This window comes from Siphateles boraxobius, unplaced genomic scaffold (genome assembly GCF_051911475.1).
Source record: "Siphateles boraxobius isolate OS27281-9 unplaced genomic scaffold, OSU_SipBor_1 13, whole genome shotgun sequence".
In the NCBI taxonomy this organism is placed as follows: Eukaryota; Metazoa; Chordata; class Actinopteri; order Cypriniformes; family Leuciscidae; genus Siphateles; species Siphateles boraxobius.
The window spans coordinates 29,051,179-29,067,854 of NW_027508733.1; the positions used below are offsets into that span (position 1 = coordinate 29,051,179).

The 16,676-nt window shown below is 39.0% G+C and overlaps 1 protein-coding gene across 2 annotated transcripts; it reads right to left on the minus strand.

Moving 5' to 3' along the window:
- Positions 1-2,592: 2,592 nt before the first annotated feature.
- LOC143736253 (myelin-oligodendrocyte glycoprotein) lies at positions 2,593-13,363 on the minus strand. Of its 2 annotated transcripts, XR_013203403.1 has the most exons (5): positions 13,214-13,356; positions 4,005-4,045; positions 3,577-3,897; positions 3,072-3,460; positions 2,593-2,988 (listed from the first exon to the last, which is right to left on the minus strand). XR_013203403.1 is itself a non-coding variant. In XM_077226975.1 (4 exons), the coding sequence occupies exons 1-4, from the start codon at positions 13,231-13,233 to the stop codon at positions 3,348-3,350; spliced, it is 495 nt and encodes a 164-aa protein (XP_077083090.1). In that variant the 5' UTR covers positions 13,234-13,363; the 3' UTR covers positions 2,593-3,347. The 2 variants fall into 2 exon arrangements, 1 of the variants encoding a protein (XP_077083090.1); XM_077226975.1 differs by having other exon boundaries at positions 2,593-3,460; positions 13,214-13,363.
- Positions 13,364-16,676: the final 3,313 nt, after the last annotated feature.

The following is a 16,676-nucleotide window of genomic DNA, read 5'->3' on the forward strand; positions in this document are numbered from 1 at the left end:
CCTAAGATTGGTTTGGAGCGATCGACCTGAAGGACGCATACTTTCATGTCTCGATTCTTCCTCAACACAGGCCGTTCTTGCGCTTTGCGTTCGAGGGTCGAGCATATCAGTACAAAGTCCTACCCTTCGGGCTGTCCCTGTCCACCCGTGTCTTCACGAAAGTCACGGAGGGGGCCCTTGTTCCCATGAGAGAACAGGGCGTTCGCATCCTCAACTATCTCGACAACTGGCTCATACTAGCACAATCTCGAGATCAGCTATGCGAACACAGGGACCTCATGCTCAGGCACCTCAGCACCGAGAGGTCTGGCTCTGTCGGCTTGCTGCACCCTACTGTGCACCCTTATTACTCCACAGTAAAAACCTGTTAAATCCTCCAAAACCCCTCGGCCCGGACTTGGCGGAGCGTCCGGCGCCAGGCCCTTATCCGCTGAACCCTTGAGAACCGGATCTGGGCTGGGTTCCATATATGTGACCCTACGAGGATCCCATATGTGTATTTTTTCCACGGATACTCCTATCGGAAGCCCGTGTCTTTCCCTTGGGCTAAGTCACCCATTATTTCATATGCAGTACAACCTTTGGGTTAGTCCATATGTACTTCCACATAACTCTTTGAAGAAGTGGCTTCCGCAGCGTTTCCTTCCTAAACAAAGGGCACGCTTTCCCAGTGTTATCCAATATCTCACTGTATGGGTTATCATGGAACAACAGTGTCCTGCCCGGGGCTGCCAGCTTTTTCAGGCTTGGCTCCTCAGCAAAAAACTAGTGCAATCGCACCAGCTGCTTATTAAATACCCGCGCAGCTGTTGCAAATTATTGCACGCCAATGTGTATTGGCTTGTTTTAGTTTCATTCGAAGTAGATTGGCGAGATTCCTATTGGTCAGTCATGACCTGCATCTCCGTTCCCTCCATCAGGGAACGAGGGTTACCATATGTAACCGAGACGTTTTCACTACACATCATCAATCCAGAAGTCGGCCATTTTGGAGGCACTGAACGTAAACAATGCCACTGAACTGAACGGACTTGCATATTTGGCTGATTATTGCTGCTGAAAAATTGTTGTGTTTTGGTCGCACCAGGAAAAAAACATTTAGAGTTCTATAGACTGCCAAAAGTTAAAGAGAAAAGTGCAAAAAACGGATGAAAGGAGGCGTTTGTGGTTGAGAGAGGCACAGCATCAGCCACATGTGTAAACGAAGCGTTGACTATAGCTAAAATGTTGACGTAAAGTAGTTATCTATGGCTAAATTCACACTGTCAGTCCAAATCCGATTATCTTTGTATCCGATTGGAATCTGATCTAAAATGATGTCCACTCTGTGTATCACAACTGTTCAGATCCGAGTTGTGTGTTCATGCAGCTCTTTGGCAATATGGCAATGGCGTTGCGTTGATGGAGGGGTTTGCATTTGCAATAGAGATGTTGTCTTATTTAAATTTTACAACATGGAAATGTGTAGCCGCCACGCTGGACTCCTGCGTCTCGAGCTGCAGAACTGTAGGAGGCTGGTATGCACAGACTGGTATTTCCGCATCGGTTTCAAAATATGTTTCAAAAATACTAATTTTCTGCTTGTCCGGCACTTTGTAACAACACAGCCTTGTTTCAGCAGCGACTTTCAGCATGTTCCCTATAACAACGTCTGACGTTTACATTTTACGTGGCGTGAGAAAGTCACTCACCACGCGAAATCCGATCAGAGCGTTCAGACTGAAGCGGATTTACTGATATGTGATTTGAATATGATTTCAAACCACATATGGATGTAGCTTAAAAAGGATTTCATGTGCTTTTTTTGGACTGACAATCTTAACGTAGCCTATGTCTGGATAAGAAATAGAAGGAAGAATAGCGTTAAGGGCTAGAGAAGCTAACGTTAGCTCGTTCGGATCTTTACCTCATATTAACTTTAGTTTGTCAAAATCCGCGCTCTTTCCTGCTTACTAAGTATTTCTCTATATGATTTAGCAGCTTCCATGTGTTTTTTCCGTGGTTTAGACATCATAAATTAGTGTAACAATGTGTTCAGTAGTACAAAAACAGTGCAATTCATGCTGTAGTTTACATCCGAATATCTCCAATATGGCTGCGCATCCGGGTAACTGACCAAATCGTGACTGAGGTGCGAACCCTCTATAGAGACAACGGTAAGAATATTTTCTGAGATAACCGTGTAAATCGAAGTGTATAAGTAATATTGTCGCTTTTTACATTTTGAACTTTGAGCTTGTCAATCTGTCTCGCTGAGTGTCCCACAGATGCCAGCAACACAACACAGATCGCCCTGGAGTGATCACTTTCCATTATTAAAATGTAAATGCATGGGTAAGATGTCACCTAACAGATGTAAACGCATAGATAACGCCTAATTTGTTTTCTATACCAGTTTACGACTGTTTCCTCGTTATTTTTTGTGCAGCTGTGGTGCTTTTGAGAGACGATTCCTCTTTTGTCCTTAAACCCTCATTGTGTTGTCTTTCAATTAAAAGGTTGTGTTATGGGTGTGCTTGTTGTTAATTTTTCTCAAAAGTATTATAACATTTGTTTGTCAGCAGTCCATTTAACTGTTCATCAGTCTGTTGATATCAGTCAAAATGTTTAATCATCAGCAAATCAGGCATACAATAAGACATCAAAAGATTTTTAAAATTATGAAAAGATTTTTAATTTAAAAAAAATATAATAAAGCCCAATTTCAAAAGGATATATTTCCTTCCTCCAAAAGGATATATTCCACACTTCATAAAACAATACCTTGCAATATGGTTTCATGCAATACATTATCAGTAGGCTACCCTAGCACTAACGGCTATACTGTATACCAAAACAAGCATTTCAGTTCTAATCAGTCAGTTTAATCAACTCTAGTATGTTCAGTTTATGTTAAACTCCTGCGAGAGCGATTCAAAAGCATACAGAACTTATCTGTTTTCTAATAACTCTCACGGTACTAAAAAAAAACAGTGATCAACTTGAAGTCTTGTAGGCTGCAGACAGATTCTTTTGAAATAATGCTGCGAGTGGGGCTCGAGGAAGTGACGTTGCCTGCGTCTGCGCAGTGCGACCTGATGCAGCCCCTGAAGTGAGACACAGGTAACAGAAATACTGCAAAATAATAATAATAACGCGACTAAATGAGATGAAATAACGTTACAACATTTCGTCTCGTCTCGTATTGATGATCAACGTCAATTCGTTTAATTATAGTCATCATCACATGACCAGCCTTTACGTTGCGTCTCATCTCATTTTCATCACATGATAGAGATTAGGTGACAACGATATTTAGTCATAATTTTCGTTGACGAAAGCAACACTACAGGCACCCGAAGCAAAACTCAGATAAAGTGCAGAGTAAGTCCGAACAGAGCAGTTAGGAAAGTCATAATCTTCTGTGATTGTGTTTCCATGCACGAGTTTCTTTGTTTTTGAGCTGGTTCTGCAGGCTTTTCTGTAAGAAAAACAAAATAATGTAGAGAGAAGCAGTACTGTAAATTCTTTAAAGTTGAATAGAGATAAAATGGAAATTTAAAACTCTGGCATTTACCAAACAATGATTCTATGTACCTTTGACAAAGAGCTGTAGTGTATTTTCCTTGTTGAATTCTTCAATAAAACAAGTGTAGTGTCCTGCATGAATTAACTCCACATTTTTCAGCGTAATTGAATAGTTTCCTTTTACATACTCTGAAGAGAAAATTTCCGTTCGATTCTGGAATATTGTGTCCTGTTTTTCTAGTGAGAGTTGGCCATTTATAATACTTAACACTTTCCTGCTTACATTGTGTCGCCAAAATACATTACTTTGTTTATTCTCATAGAAGCATGGCAAGGTGACAGAGTCTCCAACAACACACTCAAATGTGTTTGCAGAGTCCTGCAGAGACACTGGGGAAAAGAGCAATTTACGTTAGAAAGCAAACAACAACAAAAACTGCACCAAACACAACATCAATAGATGCCAAATATCTAAAATGAGGTCTGTGAATACTTACCTTTGCCTGTTAGATGTAGAAGTAATACAATGAAGCAGCATCTGCACAAATGAGAGAAAGCTAAGTTAATATTTGATAAACAAAGGCTGGTTGCACCATCTATGATTCTTGGGCCTATCCATTACTATTATGCTTGTTCAAATATTCCCTTTCATGCAGTGTGAAATAGAGCTGTTTGTGAATGTTAAGTTCTGCAAAGTTGTAAAGTCGAAAGTGCACGATAAATAAAGTTATTATCTCCCAAAAGAAAGAATCGACTCTGAACCACCAATACGAGTCGTTTGCGTTTCGAATCTCACTGTTCACTAGAAGATACATATGCTTAAATGTATCTGCATAAAATGCATAGTTAATTCATAGCACAAGTAAATGATGCACTGCTTTAACTACAAAGTAAAGATGTGTGATAATTTACTCATTATTATTGTTATTATTAATTTACTCCGAATCACTAATTCGCCTCACTTGCCAATAGTTATTGGAAGCCTGATTAATTCTGTTGCTTGGCATTGAAATTTAGTTTTACCATTCTCTTTTTCTCATCCCTTCTCCATATTATTATTATTATTATTCCCTCAAGATTCCACCAATTTATGCAAACAAAACAAAGCATAACTAGGTATTGGTATCAATTTCAGTATCTGTCAGCAAGTGAATCCACGAGAGGGCGCTGCTCTCCCAGCATGCAAACAAGACATGCCATCTTCACATTCTCTACAAAGGGTTTAAGGGCAGTGCGCGACGGTTACTGACATACAACAGGCCGGGTGATATCTGAGTGAAAAGATTAGGAGAACGCTAGCTGAAAGTTAGGGGAACAATCTGCAAAAATAAAAATAGTTGTTGAAATGATCAATAAAGTAATAAATTATGTGGAATAATTTTTATCATGTGCCATCAAAATGTGTTAAGGGTTAAAAATGCATGTTTTTCTGGGGACCAAAAACTAAGTGTCTGACATGGGCGGTTCTAGACCCTTACTGGGGGCCACTGTATCTTATTTCAGTCCTCCTAAAACTATCAAATCTTATATAAAAAGTATCATTTTTACTTTAAAATAAAAAAATGAAAATAACTGAAAATGCAGGACATGTTGATAAGAAAAAAAAAAAGAGAATCACAGGCAATTTAATCCGAGATTTTTTTATAATTCTCTTGGCTATTCTGCATGAGTGTAGTAGCCCTTTGTTGGATGTGCATGTCAACCGGAGATGGGAGACGGATGTCAGTCATAATCAATGTTTCATGAAACGTCCCGTCTAGAAGGTCATAGAAGGTATTTTCTATTATTTTTTAAACTCGTTTGCATCATTGTTAGCCTGCATCGATGCTGGAGGAGACTTTACAAAGTAATATAATATTTATAATAAATGTTGTGATGTTATTTCCATCAAGAGGTGCGTCAGTTTTTGGTCAAGATCTTATATTGTCAATGCAGGAGTCCTCTGTAAAGTCTCCTCCAGCTATTTAAGCTCTGGAGTCTGGACTACACACTACATCAGTTAGTGTTAGAAGAACTTTTGCCAAACATATAACATGCTAGAAACATAATAATCACTGCAAAAATGATCCAATCATCGACTCTTAAGCATTTGCCTATTTAAATACAAACAGTGTTTTATTTAATTTTTTTGACCGGGTAGTGTGTACATCTTAAATCTTTGAAGCTTTTCTCTGATTGTTTCGGGAAAAGATTAGAAGCATCAAGAGTGTCAAAAACAGTGCCTTCGTGTGGCGGTCAGATTTACAGCAGGCATAAACCCAAGAGCGCAGATCCATTATTTTATCCATTAGGCACAGATAAAAGTCTGATGATGCTAAATGGGTTTAGTTTTCTGATAAAATAATTCAGAACACTATAAATTGCATTTATTTGCAATAAATAAATGAAATGTGATAATAATAATAAAGTAAATGGTAGGACTGTCACTTTACGTTCGAAAATCGATTGCACAATCGATCGGACCAACCAACACAAGTTTCGAAAACGAAAATAGGGAATCGATTTTAACTGCCTTTTTTTAACCAAAAATGTGTTTTAGGTAGACAGATCAATACAGTACACAGAACATGTAGGATATTGGAAAATAACAATGTATTTTCTGTTAACCAAATGCTTTTTAATATTCGCTATTACTTCAGTGCAAGTGAACAAGCGCGCCGTTATTTGTTGCTTAGTGACGTGTGTGTTCAAGCAAGCCAGAAATGCGCAGATTCTGCGCAATACGCTGTATTTAATATATCATGAGGACTCATAGATATGAACACTAGATGTCGCCTTGGAGTTCTAAACATGCGTCAAAACCGCCGCCATCTTGGAACAGGGGTCTTGTCATAGGAAGTAGCTGGGTAACGCTGAATTAATGGATGATGCCGGACTTTTGTGCTGCGTATGGATGTTTACACGAACGAAATCTAAAAACCAGACAGCAAGGGATTACATTTCACAAGATTGTGAAATTTTGTAAAAAAAAAAATTAATTTCTCTGGACTCTATAATAAATACATGTCTGACCGTTGGAACGAACCAAAACAACTAGAAAATCGCATTCCTGACGATTTATAGTGATTTTATTTCCGTTAGACCTTTTCCTACATTGACGCTGATGAGGGGTTCCCCTGTTTCAAGATGGTGGCTCTATTGACGCATTCGTTCCAATGAACTGCCGTAGCCAAGGCGACATTTAGTATCTATGATGAGGACTCACGAGTTGCGTATTTGCGCTAAATCCACGCAGATTTGGCTTACACGAACTTCCCCAGCAAAGTGAGTAAACATAGAAACACGCCAAATTGGCTCGTAATATGACAGCGTTACACGCCAAAGTTAATTTTTATCCGAATTTGGCGGGTGTTCATTTCAATCCTTGAATTGCACTCCTGTTTGTCATTGTGCAAAAAACTTCACGCCAATAAATCATCAGAAATATTGCTGACTTGTGCGCGTCTCAAGAGCCCTCTTTACGTTCTTCCTAATGCCTGTTAGTTGTCCGTGATTTGGTGTTGAAAATGGAAACGTCTTTAGACATGGAAAAATCGATTTTACAATCGATTCAATGAACACATATGTCTCAAAAATCGAACAGGATTTTTTTCACAAAAGTGACAGCCCTAGTAAATGGTGGCCTAATGATTTGATGGTTTTTAGGGGCCGTTCACTTTGCGTCTAAAAACGAGTGGAAAACGCTGGCCGCGCCACATTCTCCTCTGGTCTACTATTCCCGGTGGATTTTCGAAGTGTGGATCCATGCACACTATAACAGCTAATATTACCCACAACCCATTGCGCTTTGGAGGAGGATCCAATTAAACTACAAACACGAATAAAGTGTATTCAGAAAACTACAAAACATGGCAGATGTGCGCGACCGACTGTTAGGTTGAGGTTTAGATAAAAAGGTTTGAGTGAATAATAATCAACATTTAACCTGATACAAATATTTAATGTTATTTATGTTCTATTTCATCTGTAACAACAATGTTACAGATGAAATACAAAGATCTGTTTGGCCATTAACTTTTAAATGAGTCTCCGCATGAAAGACCCGGGACTGGCAGATCAACGTGCTACTGCATTTCTTTGTCGAGATCATCATGCATTTTAAAACATATAAAGATGATAAAGAAAAGTTATTAGAAGAGGTTCAGAGGAAAGAGGACATTGATATTAGTTTGAGATACCTATTAAACCCAGAACAGAGACATAATAACAGAGCAGCTTTATTTAAATATTTGGAGAACACAGGTTTAATAGGATTTGAGGGCTATTTTTTTTTTTTTTTTAGCTAGAGTAGCTGAACACGCAGCGCTGGCGGTAGTAAAGTCTTTCATTAAGCGGGGGAAGATAGATCATACCTGAAATGATACCAAAATCATACCTGCATGCAAATCCTTCTCAGCTAACACGTGATTTATTGGTATTTTACTTTTATTTCGTGACTTAATAATTTACATTGTAACGACGTTGCATGATCGTAGTTTCTTTTGCACTTTGTACAGTCAAGCGATACATGGCGCGCGCCGCCGAATTTGCGCGTGCAATTGAAGAGTGCGCGCTACGAGCACAGTATAACGGCTGACAGGACAGTAAAGTCCGTTTTTCTGAGGTGAAAGACTTTTTATTTCAGCGTACACTTACGTCACTGCCTGGTATGTCATATTGTGCTGGGTTTTCTGAAGTAGTCGTGATTCACCTCTCATAAGATAATTATGCTCTAAACACCCACACGCAGAGTGGATTTTCTTTTGTAATCGCGGTTTTGAACGATTACGTAATCGTGGCATCCGTAATCGTAATCGCAATTAGAAATTCGATTAATTGTGCAGCCCTAAGTCATTGAATATTCACTTATTTTCTCCAAAGTTCTCTCTATTTTGATGTAGATCATTAAACCGTTACGCTGCCTCAGAAGTCTGTCTTAAAACGGTTTCGTGAGGAACCTTCGTCCGCAGTCGCTGCCTGCAAAGTCATTGCCTGATAGGTCAGCTAGGCAACAAGTCACTTCCTACGTTTTCGGACGCAGTGTCTGGATCGAGTTGGTGGTGGTGGAAATGCGCGAACCACCAAAAAAAAAGGGCAGAGGGAGCAGAAGCTGTTTAGATTTTCTCATCTCGCTGCGGCGTAGATGCGAGTGGGAAAACTAGCACATCGCGACGCATGAGCGCATCGCAGCGGTTGTCGCGTGTTTACACTTTTATGTGTGTGTGTGTTAGTAGCCTAATGGACTTGAACTTTCATAAACCTGTAGAGTAGTGGTACAAAGCCTAGTAATCGACCGATTTTTTTTCCCGATATTTAAGCATTTTCCCATAATCGTGTACAGGTTTTGTAAAATTGGATTCGCCGATAAACGGCGCCATCTTGTGGCCGTTTTGAGAATTCTGCCATTGCAGCCCTCGTCTGAGGAGATCAGTCAACAACAACTCTGTGCACAGGTAAAGCACACGTTCTACTTGCTTTGCTTTAATTATTCAACTTTATTTAACATAACAGATATGCAGAAATGAGATTTGAGACATAAATGCCTGATATAGTTTATTTATGCAGCTTGGTTCTAAAAAATTGAGACGAACTCATGGAGTCACGTAGCGTAATCCGTCATGTCCTGCCCAAATAAAGACGTAACTTTACATGAATTAAATAAAACAGACATGAATGAGTGCATGTTGAAAATAAAAGCGCTGAATTTAATTCTCTATCTGTTGTATTTGCTCACCATTAGTCTTGAAAAAAAAAGTTTGTTCATATTGCTGAGCACTCACTGATGATCAGGAATGCTCAAGCACGGCCACTGAATGAAACTTTTGACAAGATTATCTTGTTCAAACACCCTAGATAATATTATCATTTACTACATAGCAATTATTTCGCTAATACACATCTAAATATACCGCTTTGTGGAAATTAATGATTTATTATCTGCGCGCGCGATCGCGGTTGAGTAGCCTAAGTTATAGTTCTGTGTAAATGCATAGATAAACAGCACTTTGTCAGAAAGCATTTCATTATCTAGACCGACAAAAATATTATTAATAATTAATAACATACTAGTTGGAAAATGCAATGATGTATATGCTGTTTTGTTTGTTAACAATGTGACAATCTTATATTCCAGCTAATATTATTCAGTGAAATAATATTACCCAGTGAATTATTCCTCACTCTTTTAAAGTGAACCTATTAAACGGCACATAAACCTTCTAAAACTGTTTAAAATGAATTACATTTTTTGTGCTTTATTTTTTACCTCATCAAAGCTTTTATTTTTTAAACAAAGACACTAACAGTGCACTTTATTTTTTGGACTCAGACCCCTCTATTTATTTGTGTATAAATATAAAGTTTTTTTTTTTTTTGTATGCAAGTAGGGAGTGATTGTTATAAATAAAATGGTTTGTTCAGGTCATTTGTGTTGTAATAATTGTGTCAAAAATAGAAGTATAACAGTAAATATCGGTTCTGCATATCGCTTATCTGTTTTATCGGATTTAAAAAAAAATTTAACCATTAAATGGCACTTTCTGGAGAGTTTTGTGCAAATAAATTGAGTATTACATGATATGTGAAAAACTGCAAGGTTAAGAGCTTATACTTTGCATTGTTGTCGTATCAACAGGTATTAGGACATTTAGCATTTACATTACTGTTAATCAGTCATCACTTGATTACCTTGTTAGGATATAGTGACCCATACAATGTGCCAAACACAATGTGTCACATGAAGAGACAGTGCAGCATATGACAAAAAAAAAAAATTTCAATCTATCCTTGTGGAAAGGTTGCTTGGTAGCTAAAAGTAGGTCTAGCAAGTCTTATATTTCTGTCATTCACACAAATCAAATACAAATATGCTGAATGGATATATTGCTAGTTTATTTTGAGTAGCCAGCTAACGTTAGCAGTTTTATTGGCAGTTGCTGATAATCCGGTGTCTGAAGTAAAATGCTCAAAACATCTCCTGAGAAAAATCACATGGTCAACCTAGTCTTGGTTATTTAATTTTGATTTAGTCTTATTTTCCTTACCTTGTCATTCAAGGCCAGGGCACTTTTTGTACATTTCTGGAACTTTTGTGCGCTTTCACATCCCATGCAACTACGAATCTCCCAGGAACATTCATTATTGCTGCGTTATCGTACATTTATCCGTGTCAGCTAGATGCGCGTGTGCGAGCGGTGCACGATCATGGTCGACTGACAACGAGATTAAGCAGCTGAACAAGAATCCGGCCGTGTTCCGATTGTTTTCATCTCAGCTCCGCCGAGACAAAATAGACATGCCATTTCAAAAATCTTTCATTTATTGTCAGAAACATGTTTTCAAAAGCATCACTTTCATCACAATTTATGTGACATAATTTCCAGTAGGCAACTGACTGCAAACAGGCACATCAGGACACAAACGCCCCGGAGAGCCCCGGCCAAATTTAACCACTGTATATACGCGGTATATATTACTATGTAGTATGTAATGTTGCCAAATTACTAATGCTCAGACACACTCAGTCTCTCTCGCGGTCTCGGACACACAGAGTGGCCAGAGAAACGGAGGAGCGACGGGAGTAAGGTGTTTGTGCAAAACTGCAGAAAAAGTGTGGGTGTTGAACCCTCTCATCGGGAAAAGTGTGGGTGTTAAAGGGCACCTATTATGCCCCTTTTTACAAGATGTAATATTGGTCTCGGGTGTCCCCAGAATGTATTTGTGAAGTTTCAGCACAAAATACCCAACAGTTAATTTATTATAACCATTTGAAAATGTCATTTTTGGGGCCTGTTTTAAAAGAGTTGTTTTGGTGTGTACCATGTTAAATGTAAATGAGCTGCATATCCCCGCCCTGCCTTTGGATGAGGGCGTAACTTGAAAACTACAGTCGGTAGAAGCAGAATGGCTGAGAATGACAGAACCGCTGTTTTGTATGGCATTCAGCCGTACATGTTTGAACCGGAATCAGACCCAGATGATGAAGAGACTCCGGCAGAAGAAACACAAATGAGAATGGACCAGGACGTCTCGGAATGGTTATTTGATACATGTATGTACTTATAGAGTTGTAATCGCGTCCCCTTTGCAATTATGGATGTGCAACAGACACACACAAACTGTGATAACGTTGACGCAACTTTTTGAAACTACAAACACAAATACTTGTGATAACGTTTGCTACGTACAAACGAAATTACATTGATGTGATGTTTCTGTCTGCACAGTATCCCTCGTTCTACAGCTTCGTGTCGATGTGCTGGCCTTTGTATAAACATAGCAATTTTGATGTCTTGTCTTTACAGAAAACATGCAGTTTTTAATACAAAAATAAATATATATTTATAAACGTGTGGTTACACACTATAGCCTACAAACAAGGTTCGAAATATACACACAGACATCCTACGACGACGACAACAACTTTAGACGCATTTGTTGTTGAATTGGCTGACATCGACTGAAATGACTATTTGCTCAAAAATCATAAAATACACTTACGTCTACTAGAGGTGACATTGGATCGCGAACAGTAGGCAACGATCCACACTTGAGGATTAACTTTGAAGCAAAACCTGCTTTGAATTGACCCTCCTGTCAGAAATCTGTCAGAAAATGATTTGCGCAAACAAACGTTTTTTGGAAGTTTAAGTAGCGCCTTTCCTTCGTAAATAAAATCCATCCACTGCGTTTTGAGTGGCTCTGATGTCGGGAGTAAGTGCAAACTACTATGTACATTTATTACATCCCAACAGAATACTTATGTTTCTGAACATCGGCTGTCGTTGAAACAATGGAGGCTGGTGAACAACAGATCACCGAGTGCGGGGTCTATGCCAAAACAACAGTGTCAATCAAACAGTGTGGGATCCTGACACTCAGTAGCCTGGTCTTTGCACCAAAAATACACTATGTGTGAAGTAAACATTTTGTCACTGGTAAGTCAAATATCCAAAAGTCAGTTTTATTTTCTGTCCCGGTCTCAGATTACGTTACCATCCAGAGGGCTTAAATTATTTATAGTGTCATATAATAGCCTACACGTTGCACGGTCTCAATTGCAGTCTGTATCCACTTTTGTGTCCTTAAACGCTCGTTTTTGGGGGTCGACAGCTTATAAAAACTTAGTTCTGGGCTTTTAGCTTGTTTGCTGTACACATAGCTTTTAGACGTTGTTTTGTTTTTTGTTGTAGGCCTAAGTCAGAAATCGCAAGGAGGCAGCTTCACGCAACACAAAGTCAATGGAAACATGTGGGTTTCTGAAAAGTTTCCGAACAAAGAAAGTTTCGGGGTTTTTTTTCACGAAACATGTCTGAAACAACAAGCTTCATGAAAACTGAGCTGCGTAACGTTATCGATCGATACGCGATTTGAAGCTTCAGTTTCATCGAACATCACTACTGAACACATTCCAATTTATTGTTGATTACGTTAAATAATTGTTGATTACGTTAAATAGGCCTATAGAGGTCTGTGTTTTCGGTGAATATTTCGGTGGAGTTTTGGGCCTCCTGCGCTTATTATTACCGTTAGTAAATCGGCTTAAAAAATCTGTAGTCTATTATAAAAAGCGCTATAGTCTATAAATAATTGTGACATAATCATGACAATCTCACCAATCGTTAAGGCTGCACTTCGAAGTTCGAACACACCTAATCGTAGCCTCGTTCTCAAAAATTGTGCTCGTAATAAACACGTGTGATATGGGTTTGTCAACACACAAACATACCTCAGTATCATGGTGATCATATAGCGGCTGATCGTCAACAATGATCTGCGGTTTGTGCGTCTTAACGTTTCTCTTCCCGTTTTCTAATGATGTGACGTTCGGCACCGAGGCTTCGAAGCTTGTATCAAACAAACGAAACATCTCACGAACCATGTGATCAGTGACGTCCGAAGTTTCGTTTCGGTTTCGACACAACCACGTGACTGCTTCATATTCTGATTCATAAATAGCGCGAACCCCTTACGCAGATTTCTAGTGTCATGCGCTTCGGTAGTGACCCGAGATCCCGGGACCGACTGAGACCGAAACAAAGAGTGAACTCTTTTCAGCATGGAACCAGTCAAGAAAAGACGCCGTTCGGAAGTCTGGCAGCATTTTCAGGTCGTATCAACAAATAGGCTACAGTAAGCTAATTATTATTATTATTATTATTATTATTATTATTATTATTATTATTATTATTATTATTTGTAATAAGAATATGATTTTAAAATGAATTATGATTTACAAATTTATATAAAATAAATATAATAATTAATTATAATGTAAATTCATATTTTCTTCATTTTATGCCTATTCAGTGTATAATAAACAATATATTATGTTAAATAATAGGCCTATATTATGTATATGAAAAAAAGTTCTCAAGTTAATTCATGTGACTTCCTTCTGTGCCTAACAGCTTTCTTACAACACATCATCAATGTTGAGACATTTTAGAGCGAAACATGAAAACACATGGAAGTGGACTAACAACTAACAACCATAAGACTTTTGATCAGTCATTCATTTATTTGTTTGTCAATTTATTTATAATGAGGTATCTTAAATAGTGCATAGTTATGTAATACTTATTCAGTTATATTTTAAATACTTTACTGTATTGCAGGGATCAGAAAACAAATGATTGATGTGATGGGGCTACTCAAAAGGGTGTCTATCCGCATCTTCATTGTCTTGCCTGGGATGTTTATGCACTCATGCCTCCTTAGTCCCATGAGAGAATATTCTCAAAGGCAGGGGAAGTAGTAAATAAAGAAAATTGACTTAGCCCTCACAGTGTTGAACAAGTCCTGTTCCTTAATAAAAATCTTTAATTTCTTCAATTACTCCCCAGTTCACAAGCATTTTCACAACCCAGCACTTCACCTTTCCACAATAGTTTTCTTTTAATTTGATTTATATATATATATATATATATATATATATATATATATATATATATATATATTTATATATATATCTTAACATATTTTTAGACTGAACATCTATTTTTGTAGTACAGATTTAGAGGCTCTTCCAAAAATAATTGATCAAAAATAAAATACTAATCGAATCAACGCTACATAAATGTTTCTTAGTCCACTTGCTCCCCATTCAGTTCCAGTTTAACATCTCATTACATTTATCTTTTTGCATTTGTTGATTATCTTATTATGCTCTTTCACATTAATCTTTTATCAAGCCACATCCACAAAAACTTAAACTATTTGACCTGTTCCAGCCTCTGTCCATACATCTTAATTTCTATATAATTTACCTTTCTTAATAAACAATACAGTTTTTGTCTTTCCAGCCGATAATTTAAAACCCAATGAATATGACCATTCCTCCACTGAAATTATAGCTTCTTGCATCCTTTGCTTAACATATTCAACATTCCTTCCTCTCTTCCAAATCGCTCCATCATCTGCAAACAAGGATCTCCCAATCTTGCATATTAAAACATATATAATTAATCATTATTGAAAAGAGAATTGGACTTATTACGCTCCCTTGCGGAGTCCCATTCTCCAGCACATATCTTTCTGACAATGCTGAACCAATTCTAACTTGAATAGCTCTTCCAAATAAAAAGTCTTTAACCCAGTTAAACATCCTTCCTGTGATTCCTAAATTATTTAATTTAATCATTACACCTTCCTTCCATACCATATCATATGCTTTTTCTATATCAATAAATACTGCCAATACTATCTCCTTATTAACCTGTGCCTTTCTAATTTCTGTTTCTAGACAAACTATAGGTTCTATAGTATTGCCTCCTCTTCTAAACCCGCTTTGATATATTGAAATAGAGCCAGCAGAGGGCACTCCACACCAGACTACTGTCATTCCCTCACAAATCACATCTCCCATAACTCACTGTCTCGACTCTTCATCCATTATCACATTTACTTGTGTCTCATTATCTTGTTTAGCTCACCCCATATAAGCCTGGTTTTCCCATTCACTCACTGCAAAGTTTTGTATGTTGTTGCGCTGCATTTCTGAGCATTCTCCCTGGTTTCATTGTCTCTTGGATGTTTGCCTGTTTCTTGGATTCCCTTTATGCCTCTGACCCCTGTTTGTTTGGACTGCCTTCCTGTGCTCGACCCTGCCTGTGTTTTACTACGATACTTGATTACTCTTATAAACTGCAGTTTGATCCTCAACCTTGTCTCGAAGCAGATCGTAACAGAAAACTTTGCCATGCACAGATCCAGCAGCCGAGTAAGACCCAGACCCACCGTTGATCCAGCAATTCGTTTTTTCCGTCTCAGCCAAGGTAACCGTCCGATTGCAGATTATGTGGAGGAGTTTTGTGGACTTTGCCATGGGGTTGATTTCAATGATGAGGTCTTGAAAGACATGTTTCGCCATGGACTTGATGAATCCATTTATTATCTCATGCCTGCCAATACCCCTCACTACACTCTGGTGCAGTATATGGACTTTGCCCTTTAATTGAATGGCTGGTCCTGTACTGTGGGCTTTGCTGATGAGGAGCCCCACAAGCCCACAGTATCCCCTCAGCCTGAGCTTCTTCACGTCTGTATTGCCGAGCCTAAGCTTCTTCACGTCACGTCTGCCGCGCCAGAGACTCGTCACGTCATGCCTGTGTCTTCTGAGAAGATGGCCGCCATGCCTAAGATGGCTCTGGAAGATGCAGCGCTGATCTTAGTGGCCTCAAGCCCACGAGCTCTCGCCCAAGTTGGCTGCCATGAGAGTTTGTCTCCGGCCAAGACGGCCCGCCGCCACGCCACCTGAGCCCTCAGACAAGATGGCCGCCACCAGACCGCCTGTACCTGAGTCTGAACATGTGCCTGTGCCTGTGCCTGTTCCTGAGTCTCAGCCGGTGTTTGCGCCTGTGTCTTCGGACAAGATGGCCGGACAAAATGGCCGCCTGCTCAGTCTCCAGGCCCTGGCCCTCCAACCCGGGTCCGCTCCACCTCCCTCCTGGAGAATTGTAGGAGCATAGATCTGTAAGCCGCTTCTTTGAGGGGGGCTATGTAATGGTCATCAGCTGGAGTGCCCTTGAGAGCCAGCAGAGGGCACTCCACATCAGACTATTGTCATTTCCTCACAAACCACATCTCCCATAACTCACTGCCTAGACTCTTCATCCATTATCACATTCACCTGTGTCTCATTATCTTGTTTAGCTCAGCCCATATAAGCCTGGTTTTCTCATTCACTCACT

Coding starts and splice junctions, on each gene's coding strand:
- LOC143736253 (XM_077226975.1), bottom strand. CDS start 13,233: ATGATCACCATGATACTGAG. Junction 4,046..13,213: donor ATGATCACCATGATACTGAG/GTATGTTTGTGT, acceptor TCATTTGTGCAG/ATGCTGCTTCATTGTATTAC. Junction 3,898..4,004: donor TCTACATCTAACAGGCAAAG/GTAAGTATTCAC, acceptor TCTTTTCCCCAG/TGTCTCTGCAGGACTCTGCA.